The sequence below is a fragment of the Corylus avellana genome, chromosome 5 (genome assembly GCF_965113065.1).
Source record: "Corylus avellana chromosome 5, dhCorAvel1.hap1.2, whole genome shotgun sequence".
Lineage (NCBI taxonomy): Eukaryota > Viridiplantae > Streptophyta > Magnoliopsida > Fagales > Betulaceae > Corylus > Corylus avellana.
This window is the reverse complement of record NC_142494.1, coordinates 1,133,012-1,144,910: the sequence shown is the minus strand read 5'-3', so window position 1 is coordinate 1,144,910 and position 11,899 is coordinate 1,133,012. Positions and strand designations below refer to the sequence as shown.

Here is an 11,899-nt window from a genome sequence, read left to right as displayed (position 1 = left end):
AGGTCGTACGTAATTCATGTGAGCCGTAGGATCTTGACCATCTGATTGGTCAGTCTGATCTTACAATGAAATTCATTTGGCGTCCTAAATGGGTTATGTTTACTCTGGACCGACCATTTTACCTTTCATCGGCTCTAATGTTCAAAATTTTCACGTGTAAGAATCCCATGACATATCGCCATATTGGTGTTCTCCTCTACGGCAACTCCGGTTTAGTCATTATCAGTATTATCTTCTCTGATATGGGTATCAAGCGTTTCTCCAGGCAACCCATCTATCTAAAAATCAGTCATCTTTGGCGGGGTTTTTTTTTTTTTCTTTAACAATGATTAATTTAAGAGTTGATTGGAACTACCACATAATTACTCGTATTATAATGGTGCTTTTATGGAATAGTCATGGAGTTTGGGAAGATATTGAAAAAAAATGAAAAGGGTGTATTCGGAAATAGCAAAGAAGAAGAATGAAAGACAGAAAATGATTGAGAAAAAAAAAATAAATAAATAAAATAAAATATGACAAACGTGGAGATGAAGTGCGGATGAAGCTTTGTAGCGCATGCTAACAACCAACACGGCACGGCTTCTGAATTTCGGGCTCTTTGAAAGAAGGGGTCTTTGCTTGCTTTCAACCAACAACCCTCAATCCCGATAATTGCTTTTTTTTTTTTTAATGTTATAGAATTACATAATATAACAATAACAAATAATTTTTTCTAATGCAGTCTATTAAATTAATATGTTCAAAATGTACGTATTTCTCACATACATTCTTCATATAATTTATGTGATTTTCGCATACATTTTAAAAATGCATGTGAGAATCATATATATTTTAGACACATCAGTTTAATAGACTAGATTAAAAAAAATTTCTCAAATTCAGTTTGGAAGAAAACTGTCTGTCAGTGATTTACATATGAACAAAGTTTTTCTTCAAACTGAGTTAGAGGAATTCTAATCTATTAAATTAACATGTGTCCAAAATGCATGTGATTCTCACGTGCTTAGTTTAAAATGCATGTGAGAATTTCCAGCATTTTAAATACATGTTAATTTAATAGACTAAAAAAAAAAAAAAAAAAAAAAAACTACTTTAACCTAATTTAAACAAAAACTTTGTCCTTTACGTACACATGCATATAGGTATGAATTGTTTAGGCCTTAGGGTTTCAACGATTTGTAGATTAACTACTAATTTGCATTCATTGGGGGTGGTTTCTATTGTATATAAAATTCTAATGCCATGTGTTGCTGCCAGATCTCTCAAGATAATAGAATCACCACACATTCCTTCAAAGTTGCAGATATTTATTTTATTCCTCAACCTGGAAGGGATTAATTCTTTGATCTCAATCAAGCAATTCACCTACTTTAATCTAAAACCTCAGCAATTAATGCTTTGATCTCAATCAACCCATACACCTTTGTTTAATCTAAAAAGTCAAGCACACAGTGATTTGAGAATTCCAAGAGCTTTTTAGGTTGCTTTCTCAGTGACTTAGGCACCAACTAGCTCCATTATGACCTTCACAAGTTGCTCCCAATTGTTCTTTTCATTGAAACGAAGAGATTTATTTTAAGGTCAAGATTTTGTTTTGTTGTATCTAATAATGTACATGATGTCACATTATTAAAAATTTTAAATAACGTAACAGTTTATTTACAATGTGGTAAATATATACTCTATTACATATGTAAAATTTAATATAGACTATAAAATGAATCATTTTTATTTCATTTAAAATGAAGAGGATCCTGGTTAATCATACCATTAAATGCAACTATGCAAGAGAGCTACTCTACAGTCTACACACAAAAGATTGGTGCTAAATAACATTGCCCAAACATTGTGTCCATTATAGCATGGTAGCGTACTTTGATATGAAAATACGGTTCGAGTTATTTTTAAATTCAGTTTTGAGTATTAATCAGATTTCATTCTTTCAAAGTTATTTAATGTTTTCTTTAGGGTGATTAGGTTTGTTTTCTCCCCTAGTTGTTATTTTCTTTCTTTTTGAATTCCCTTTCTAGCCTTCAAATTTTTATTTCTATTTACTGTCATACGCTCTCAAAACTATTTTGTTTGGTGTCATATCTTCAATTCAATTTAGAAATGAGGATAAACTATTTTGTTCGGTGTCATATCTTCAATTCAATTTAGAAATGGGGATTTAAGTGAAAGAGAATGGTTGGCTTCGACCTACTTAAGGAGGTCTACACTAGCAAGATTGGGCAGATTCCAAGCAAGAATTCCCTTTTTTTTGCTAGTGAAATACAAGAGCAGCCAAAAGCTTGAATCATGGGGATCCTGAATAACATCACAAAACAGCATTCAATAGCATCGAAGAAAGAATTCTTACTACGTACAACAAATGTATGCATTGTATGCACCACCTGCCTAAGGGGTAGAGAGACTTGCTGAAAGATCCTCCTCAAAGAGAAATGCAGGCCCCTTAGAGTGCGAAGACATTCAAAACCTGAAAACAAGTTATATTGAACTACTTCACCTCTCTGCGAGAAAAAGGAAAAATGAAGTAGTAAGCACTAATTAGTAGATAGAGATTCTTAACAATTTTATTGTTCGAATTGCTAGTAATTTGAGTAGCAAATGTGAGAGAGTTCTGAGTTCCTATAAAGCCCACCTGTCTTAACAAATTTTGGGGCAGCCCACCCACCTTCTAAGGTAGGTGGGTCCCATAGGGATTCTATCACCTTTTTTTTGTACGAATTACTACAAACCCAACAAAAAATTGTTAGGGATCTTTGAGTCTCTAGAGTTGAATAGGTCTTTCTCGTAGCGGTGCATCTCCTCCACATCATTGCCATAGAGGGCAAAGAGTATAGTACTACTTGAGAAAAACCAATTGGAGATATTATCTAGCAGTCGAATTGATTAACAAAAGAATCAAATTACACAGATCGACAAATGAACTGGACTAGACAGTACTGTCATTATTTCCTCAGTCTACAATTTATGTACATAAAAGGTTTCTTCCTCTTAAAAAAAAAAAAAAGTTTCCGCGACATGTCAAGAAGAGAGAAAGAGAGAGAGAGTTATTGGTAGTTGTAGGCATAATCTTCATATGAAACCCATCAATCATTAGATTGGTCAGAGAGGAAAAAAACGGAAGTTAAGGGCTACCTCTAAGCATGTAGTTCACTCAAAAAGCCATCAAACAGACAGCCCACTCTCTTCTTCGTTGACTTCAGAAAAAAAAGGGTCATTGAGAAGATCAGACGCTGAAGGTCTTGCCCTTGGCTGGGCTATGCACTTTTCAATGAATGCCTCCACTTCTGGATCCATCACCTTGTTCAAGGCTTGGGGCTTTACTCCAGTTGTCACCTTCTTGTATATCTTGGCAACACTGTCACATTCGCTATATGGGATCTCCATTGTCACCATCTCAAGCAAGCACATTCCAAAGGAGTATATGTCAACCATCTCAGTGTAGTCTTCCTCATACAGCTCTGGTGCCATGTACTCTGGTGTCCCAATAATTGAATGCGCTGCATGGCTCTTTCCTACTATTGCTGCCAACCCCAGATCACCAATTTTCACCTATATGGAGAAGTCACAAGGCTTCAGGGTCACAAATCAATAAAATGTCCAACAGAAAATACTATATATCAATTGGGGATAATATGTAACCCCAATAGATAATTCTTTTTGGCACATAAATTGAGGAACTGCTGTTGAACTCCAAGGCTCTGTATCAACCCAGGAAATTCAGATCCTGAAGTAATCTACACCTGATCAGCAGGCATATCCAACCAATCATCTGGTATTCAGAGCCGATCATCCAGTGTTTATAAGCTACTTGGCAATCAAATGGTTGAAAGACACTACCATCGGAGAATCATTTGGCTGTAAATAACTTACCTTCTAGTGCTACATATATTCAACTAAACTCCAAACAACAGAAGAATAACCTCAATAATCTATGAAATTTTGAATTGATTGAAAAAGAAAAATTCAAGAATCTAGAAAAATCAATTTATCCTCATTAAATGAAAAACCAATTTCTTTAGATTTAAAATGACTAATTACCTGGCCAACGTTTCCATTGATGAAGATGTTACTACAATTGAGATCTCTGTGAATAATGCATGGCTCATGGGTATGCAGATACTTCAATCCCTCAAGCAACTGCTTTGACCACTTCTTCAAGGCCTTAATGGAAACGTGGCGATGCTTCTTCCTGTAATCCCTCAGGTTTCCAGATGTGCACACCTCAGTAATGAAGTTCAATGTGTTACGCTCATTATCCTTCCAAACACTGTAACAGACAATGATATATTTGTTCTTCAATGTCCGCAACAGCTTAACCTCTGAATGAAGCCGATTGATGAGTACCGGATCCTCACTGAATTTCCTCAACCTAACCTGATTCCAGGCCACCTCTATACCTTCCTCCTGATCAAAAGCCCTGTAAACCTTCTTCACAGCACCACAGCCAAGCAGATCACTGTACCGCCCAAATCGTCCAGTTGGATCAACCTCAACAAACGGTTCAGCCTCACGGTCAGACCCAGTCGGACTCTCAGCAGGCATCTTCAAAGATTAACATATAGAATTGGGTTAGAGCAAGGTAAAACACCGCCTTTCCATAAAATTTGAGGTCTAAAATTTCGAGTGGTAGCACAACCAATTTCATTCCAAACATCAAACTTTTAATCCATTTCAACGTGAGAAATTCACAACTAATGATCCAAAACACAATGCCAACTATTCAATCGTGGCAAAAGTTTACAAAAAATAAATAAATAAATAATGGCAAAAAGAAAATATAGTAATCACTAATCACAAACCTAGGGTTTAAACTATGAAATTCCCAATCGTATTTGTGAACCCAAACTACTAGAACACAAAGAATCACAATTCTAAATTCTAATGATAACACCAGATAATTGCAAAAAGTAACAAAATTCCACTTTAATAACAAATCTCCAATCAATCTGAATGCACAGTTTCAAACTCTAAATAATCCATAAATAATCGAAAACAGTAGAATAAAATTAAAAAAGTTGATAAATTAAGTATTACGTCTTTTATAAATTGGACATTAAAAAAAAAAATGCAAAATTCATTTTGCGAACCAGGTACATTCAAATTTTTGTAATCTTTCTTAATTGAAAAAAGTCCAAAAACACATCCACAAGCAGCAAATTATGCACAAATAAGAATGTGAAATACAATAAACCATACCGAAACTTCAAGATCGAGAACAACAGCTCAGATTGCAACCAAACCAGAACACAAAGAATCACAATCCTAAATTCTAATAATAACACCAGATAGTGGCAAAAAATGTAACAAAATTCCAGCTTCATGACAAAGCTCCAATCAATCTGAATGCATATTTTCAAACTCCAAATAATATTATCAAAAACAGTAAAGTAAAATAAAAAAAAAAATTGATAAATAGGACTGTTTTAAATATTACATCTTTTATAAATTGGACATTCCAGGTAAATTCAAATTCTTGTAATCTTTCTTAATTGAAAAAAAAATCCAAAAACACGTCCACAAGCAGAAAATTATGCACAAATAAGCATGTGAAATACGATCAACTATACCGAAAGTTCAAGATCGAGAACAACGGCTCAGATTGAAGCTCCGATCGTACAAAAAGCAAGCTAAATGCATGATCCGATTGAGAATGCAAAAATAAAGAACGCAACGAAGCTAGGGTTTTCAGAATTCAAATGTAGGTTCAGATATACATACAAATGGACGCAATTCACGTTACGTACGGACATAAACACATAGAGGTGTAAGCACAGAGAGAGAGAGAGAGAGGGAGAGTACCTTGAGATCGCGAAGCTGGAGAGTCTGTGAAACGCTTGAGAGAGAGAGAGAGAGAGAAATAAAGGTGAGGGAGGTAGAGGAAGGTTTTTGCGTGAGGGGAACGGAGAGAGGGAGAGAGAGAGGGAGAGAGAGAGAGAGAGAGAGAGTTCGTGAAGAAACAAAACACAGCAGTAGGAACTGGAAATGGGAAATGACAGAGTGGGGCGGCGGTATTTATACATGTCGCCTCCTGGGATGATTATTTTTAAATTAAATAAATTAAGACAAAGTTCTTCTAACACGGATTCTAACCTCCAATTCTATCCATTCCAGCATGCCATCTTTTGACAGAGCATGTGATTCTTAGAGGATTTCGTCTTTAAAACATGATAAAAAAAAACATGATCAATGGTAATATAACAAAATCTCAATTATTTAATTAGAAAAAGATTATATAATATAATACGTTAAAAGGATGTGTTTTTAAGATTAAAATTTCCTTTTTCTTTTTCTTTTTTTTGCTTAGTCTAAAGTATGAGTTCCCGTTTCCATTGAAATTGACTCCTAAAGTGAAATCCAAGCCTATCCTATTAATTTCTGTTTTTTTTTTTTCTTTTTAGAATTTGATAAGCAAACAAGGATTCAATTTCAACCCATGATTCGACCTTAGAATGGTGATTCACTGTTCTTTGCCAATGACTAAGATCCAAAAGGTTTGCTATATAATTACCGTTAATCATGAAAAGAAAATAAACAAAATTCTACGTGTCGAAAATTTTATATAGTCCAGCTTAAAGAAAAACTTTATTCATTTGGTATTGTTAGAAAGCAATCAGAAGTCTACTTTAAGGCCCGAATCTGAGATATGGTATGTCTTTTTGGTTGCAGCAAAAGCCAACACACAAAAGATGCCATCCATTGCATATGAAGCCTGTGATAATGTGATATTATCAAAAAGCTCATTACTTTCTCTGGTTTCTCGAAAAAATCTGAGAACCCCATCAAGTCCGAGGGTCAGTTTGCAGGTCGGGATGGTTGGGCAGACTGATCATTCAACAAAAAGTTCATGTAATACCCGTGCCAGAATCAGAACAACATATCTCAGGATGGCCTTCTAAAACCATCTTATTCATGACTGCAGGTGAGGGGGCTGAGGCTTGCCATTAATGCCAGACCATTAGAGGAAGTCACTGTTTCTGCCTCTCCAACAAGGACAAGATTCTTTTCATTTCATGTTAGTGCATTTAATAGAATACATGATTTCACATTATTTACATCTTTAAATGCATCAATTTTAAATCATGACTACAAAAAGAAATACAATTCATTTCATTGAAACGGAGAGGATCCTATTCATGTGACGAAGGAGATTTGCCCCTGATCACCTTTAAAAGAGAAATTTAGTGAATATGTGCATTCCACATAACAATTCAGAAGACAAACAGAAAATATATAAAATGGAAGAGACAACATTTAGACGCAAGCATCAAGTCGCACCAAAGTTTAGACCCATTATGAATATAAAAAACTTAGCAGACAAGCTTATATACCTGGCAGCACAAGTTTCCAACATTACCAAGATCCTGCTCATTACAGATGTACTCCAGGCTAAACTAAAATTTTCATCTCAAGATGCAGTAAAAAAAAAAAAAAGAAAAGAAAACTGTGGCATACTTGGAGAGATCATAAACCCAAAGACACAGACTCCCAACATCCAGCCTAATGCACCATAATATGGCACTAAAGTCGAATTTATAGCAGTGAAATCAGTCCACTCGGTGGGGTGCAGACACACCTGTTTGCAGCTTGCATTGCAGCAGAGATAAGGAAGTACTAGTCCAGGCCTAGAAAGAAGAGAAGGATTAGTAATAACAGAAAACTCATATATATATAGCTCCAGCCTCCAGTCATGAATCTTACTAGTAGTTGTCTCCACAAGCTGTTGGGAAAGCAAGGCATTCAGCAAATAGCAGCCAGCAGCTACCACAGCATCCCGCCTGAAGCCTGAAGGCAGGAATGCAGGGCAATTCTGAAGGCACCAAGAAGCGACAGAAAGAGATTTATTAATTCTTCGCCTTGGCAAAATGAACAAGGATGACCAGTAAGTCTGGTAGCATGGCATCCAGTATCAAGCCAAAGATCCACAAGCCCTGCTAAGCAACAAGGCTCAGCTAGGGCACAGGAGAATGATTCCAGGAACTGCTCCTTTCCTTGAGCTCCCTATTTAGTTCCTCTAACAGCCCTAGCTAATCGTATGAGCTACAGGCCTACAGGCCCCACCCCGTCTTCACTGGATCTGTTCCTAGGAGTACCCTAAAAAAAGAACCTTTCCTCTCCCCAGCCATAGCACGTCCTTATCTCGCATCCGCCAACACAACTTCGCATCCTAAGCAATACACTGTTGCCATTGTAACTAGGTCATCAAAAGGGGCAAGACAGCCTTAAAAAGCACTGTTCACATGTCCTCAATTCTGAAAAAACAAATATCTCATAAACAAGCAGAAGATTTAAGAGGTAGGGGAGAAAACCCTTCCCAAATTTCCATACAACAAAGCAATTGTAGGAAGAAGAAAAAAAAACTCATGGTCTTCGTGTTAAGCTTTACAAGATAAAGCAAGTGGGACATTGGCAATCCATTGAATATTGGTTCCATTCATTATATTCACCAACTTAATGAACATAGAAAAAAAAATTCAACTAGGAACAATTCCAAACAACAAAAGCAATTAAGCTACAGTCATAAAACAGCCTTTTATTGCTTGAAAGTATCAAAATATTACACAAAACAATTAAAAATAACTAAGGGGGATTAGAACCCTCTCTTACAGAAGGTGATCTGGAATCCATACTCCCATCTGGACCAAACCTTGAAATGCTCCTTCCACTTTTAGGAGTGGCCAAACCAGGGCTTGCACCTCGATAACTGGCCCGAAGAGTTTCATCAACAGTAGAGGAAGACTTTGCAATTGCATTCCTTACAAATTTCTGGGCAGCAGGAGAAAGTGTCCGCACACTTGGACTAGCACTTCCTCCTCTAACAGGGGACGGAAGTGGAGGCTTCAGAAACATCTTTGACCTCTCCCTCAGCTTGCGTGCAGCCTCCCTCGACAGCGAGTGAGCCTTCTCATCCCTAACAGGTGCTCGTGGAACCTTATAATGAGGCCCCTCACCACTACCCCCAATATCAATCGGCGTATCCTCAGGCTCCAACCTCAATGGGGTCCCTTCAATTTCACCCCACGTAATAAATGGCGACTCATCAACCCCAGGTGCAGGCGAGGGAGTCCTAATAAAACTATACCCATTCTCCGCTTTCTTCCCTGACTCCACATAAAATGGATTTGGAGTCTTCCTCAAATCATCCAAATCATACTTCTTCAATTTATCCCCATCCCTATCAAACACTGGCATTGGAGTCCCCCCTGCGACCGGTGTATAAAGAACCTCAACCTTCCCGTCCTCTTTTGGCCTAGAATCCATCATTTTACCATGAAACCTTGTATTGGCACGACTGATTTCCTTTGTTAGACCCTTTAACCTAACTGCCATTTCCTCCTCCGTCAATGGGGCCTCACCTCTATCCGAGGGATGATACATCAACAAATTCTTCGCTGAATACTTCCACCCTTCCAATGTACTCACCGGTTGGTCTGAAGTACCATACCCATCAGTACTAATCCTCTCCCTCTTCACACCACCCTCAATTGACTCAACATCTTCTTCCTTTTCACCTTCTAACAAATACTCATATCTCTCTTTCCTCTTCCTATTAACTTTCTCTACAATCTTCGAAAAACTATAGTTGTCCTCGCTCGTATACCGCCTAAAGAACTCGTCTAACGACATCGACGCGTCGACCTCACCGTTTCCATTCCCGCCACCACCGGATAATTCCCCACCGGAAGCGCTAAAATTCATCGCGGTTTTCGGGGTTTTAGCATCGAATTCATCGAAAGGAGTGAAATTTCGTCCGAAAGTGGAACCAGGTGTGTGAGTTTTGCCCTCGGGGTTGGGAATATTTACCTTTCCGCCACGGCGCTCCATGATCTTCAACTGGGCGTCTCGAATTTGGACCGGGTCTCCGGTCTTGATCGCCTCGAGCCAGTCGAGCCGGTCCCGGAGCTTCGAGATGTCTGGGAAAAAGTCCCGCTCGATGATCTTCTCGATCGCCGCCACATAACTGTCCTCGTCTAGTACCTTGGGGTTTTGGCTCTTAGGGTTTCTGGTGGTGGTTGAATCCGAATTTCGATTTTGGAGGGTATTATCGGAAATTGTGGATGGTGAAGGGGATGAGAGGTGGCGCGGAGATTGGCCAGGAGAGAGAAGCATATTGAAGAATTAGGGTTAGGTTTCGATTGATGAAAGAGGAATCGAGATTTGGGGTTTCTGAGAGCAAAATAGAAAGGGAGTTAGGGTTTGGGTGGGAACTGATTTCGACGAAGGGGACGTCGAAGAGTTTTCTTGCGAAAGATAAAGATTTGTGTACGTTGCAGTTATGTCCCTGTAGTTTTAGGAATTTATAGTTGTTGTCCCGAGGCTGAAGCCTGAAGGCCGCTTGTAAATTTTGGCCAATTAAACGGTTAAACCGTCCCTAACCCAAACCCGAGTTTCCTATTTTTTAACCCGTTCATCAAAACCTTATTAGAATATTTTTCAGAAAATAATAAATCTTTTTCACAGTTTGGGATGAAAATCATTATTTAAAAAAAAAAAAAAATTTGTAAGGAAGAGATAATCAAAGGTTCACAAAAAAAGGCTCTCTAGGGTTTCTCGCAAAACATAAAGGAGGAGAAAACTCTCTTCAGATTTGCAAAGGTCGTGAAGGATTCAATCGGAGAACAATATTTGTCGTTTGTTTGAAGCTGAAGATTATGGGGGGCACTGGATCACTAAGAGTATTATGAGGGTGGGAACGTGGGAACCAACAGCTGCAGAGGTACTGGATGTCTACTTTGGTGTCATTTCTGGCCAGGAACAAAGAGTGCAACAACTGATTGTGGAAGGGGATGCTAAGCAAATAACAAATGCCATTCAAGATGAGGGCCAAAATCATAGCCTCTTAGGCCATTTGTTTGATGATGTTAGACTTGGTCTTAATGCTATCCCTAAGTGGAAAGTAGAGCATGTGAATCGTGAGGCGAATAAATTGGCTCTTACACAAGCCAATGATATTGTATGGTTGGAAGAGGGTCCCCCTTGTATTCGAGACATTGTATTGACAGAGCAATTGCCTGGTCAATGATCCATTTATAATATAGACACATACAATTCTTTCAAAAAAAAAGAAGATTATGGGGGGCACAACAGAGGAATTATCCAAGTTGTGAAGTAGATTACGACTTTCGGAGGCAAAAGGTAGTGATGTGGTGGTGCAAAAGGAGGTGCTGGAAGGAGTTGTGAAGGGATAGAATTGCTTGGTGGGAAGGCTGATTGTTGATTGTGTTATTGCAAAAAACACGGTAAGGGGTATGCTGATGAGAAGATGGAAACTAAAAGGGGAACTCTCTTTTAAGGTGATGGGAGAGAATTTGTTCCTTCTGGAGTTTGAGAATGTGGGGGACAAGTCATTGGTTCTACAGGGTCGGCCTTGGGTCGTCGATGGGAACCTCTTTGCTATTGAAGATTTTGATGGGTTTTCCTCACCAGCCAGTATTGATTTTGAGAACATAGCTTTATGGGTCCAGATGTACAATTTGTTGTTAGCCTGTATGAGTAGAGCGGTGGGCCAGAAACTGGGTTCTACTGTCGGAGAAGTGGAGGAAATTGACACGAACGATGAGGGAATGGGATGGGGTGAGTTTCTGAGTGTAAAAATCAAAGTAAATGTGGCAAAACCCCTTGTCAGGGGGCGAATGTTGAAAGTTAGAGACCGATCAATTTGGATCGCGTTCCAGTACGAACGGATTCCTCGATTCTGTTTTGGCTGCGGTGTTATTAGCCTTGGAAGCTACGGCTGCCCAGAAGGTGGAAGAAGAAGGATGCATGGCGACGACTCGGACTTGCAATTTGGGTAGTAGTTGCGAGCATGATCACCAAGCCGTCATCAAGATAGGGATCGAGGGCATATGGGAGGAGAGTCATCGGAGACAGAAGCACCTCCCCGATAGAG

The 11,899-nt window shown here is 38.6% G+C and overlaps 2 protein-coding genes across 4 annotated transcripts; both read right to left on the bottom strand.

Annotated features, from left to right (window-relative positions):
* Nucleotides 1-2,147: 2,147 nt before the first annotated feature.
* LOC132181503 (putative serine/threonine-protein kinase WNK11) lies at nt 2,148-5,996 on the bottom strand. Of its 3 annotated transcripts, none has more exons than XM_059594756.2 (4): nt 5,812-5,996; nt 4,051-4,554; nt 3,145-3,561; nt 2,148-2,513 (listed from the first exon to the last, which is right to left on the bottom strand). In XM_059594756.2, exons 2-3 carry the CDS (start codon nt 4,552-4,554, stop codon nt 3,175-3,177), a joined length of 891 nt encoding a protein of 296 aa, XP_059450739.2. In that variant the 5' UTR covers nt 5,812-5,996; the 3' UTR covers nt 2,148-2,513; nt 3,145-3,174. The 3 variants fall into 3 exon arrangements, with proteins under 3 accessions (XP_059450739.2, XP_059450738.2, XP_059450737.2); XM_059594755.2 differs by having other exon boundaries at nt 2,148-2,479; XM_059594754.2 differs by lacking the exon at nt 2,148-2,513 and having other exon boundaries at nt 2,555-3,561.
* Nucleotides 5,997-8,522: 2,526 nt separating this feature from the next.
* On the bottom strand, nt 8,523-10,265 carry LOC132182823 (DGCR14-like protein). The gene has a single exon (XM_059596173.2). It carries the CDS (start codon nt 10,117-10,119, stop codon nt 8,590-8,592), a length of 1,530 nt encoding a protein of 509 aa, XP_059452156.2. The 5' UTR covers nt 10,120-10,265; the 3' UTR covers nt 8,523-8,589.
* Nucleotides 10,266-11,899: the final 1,634 nt, after the last annotated feature.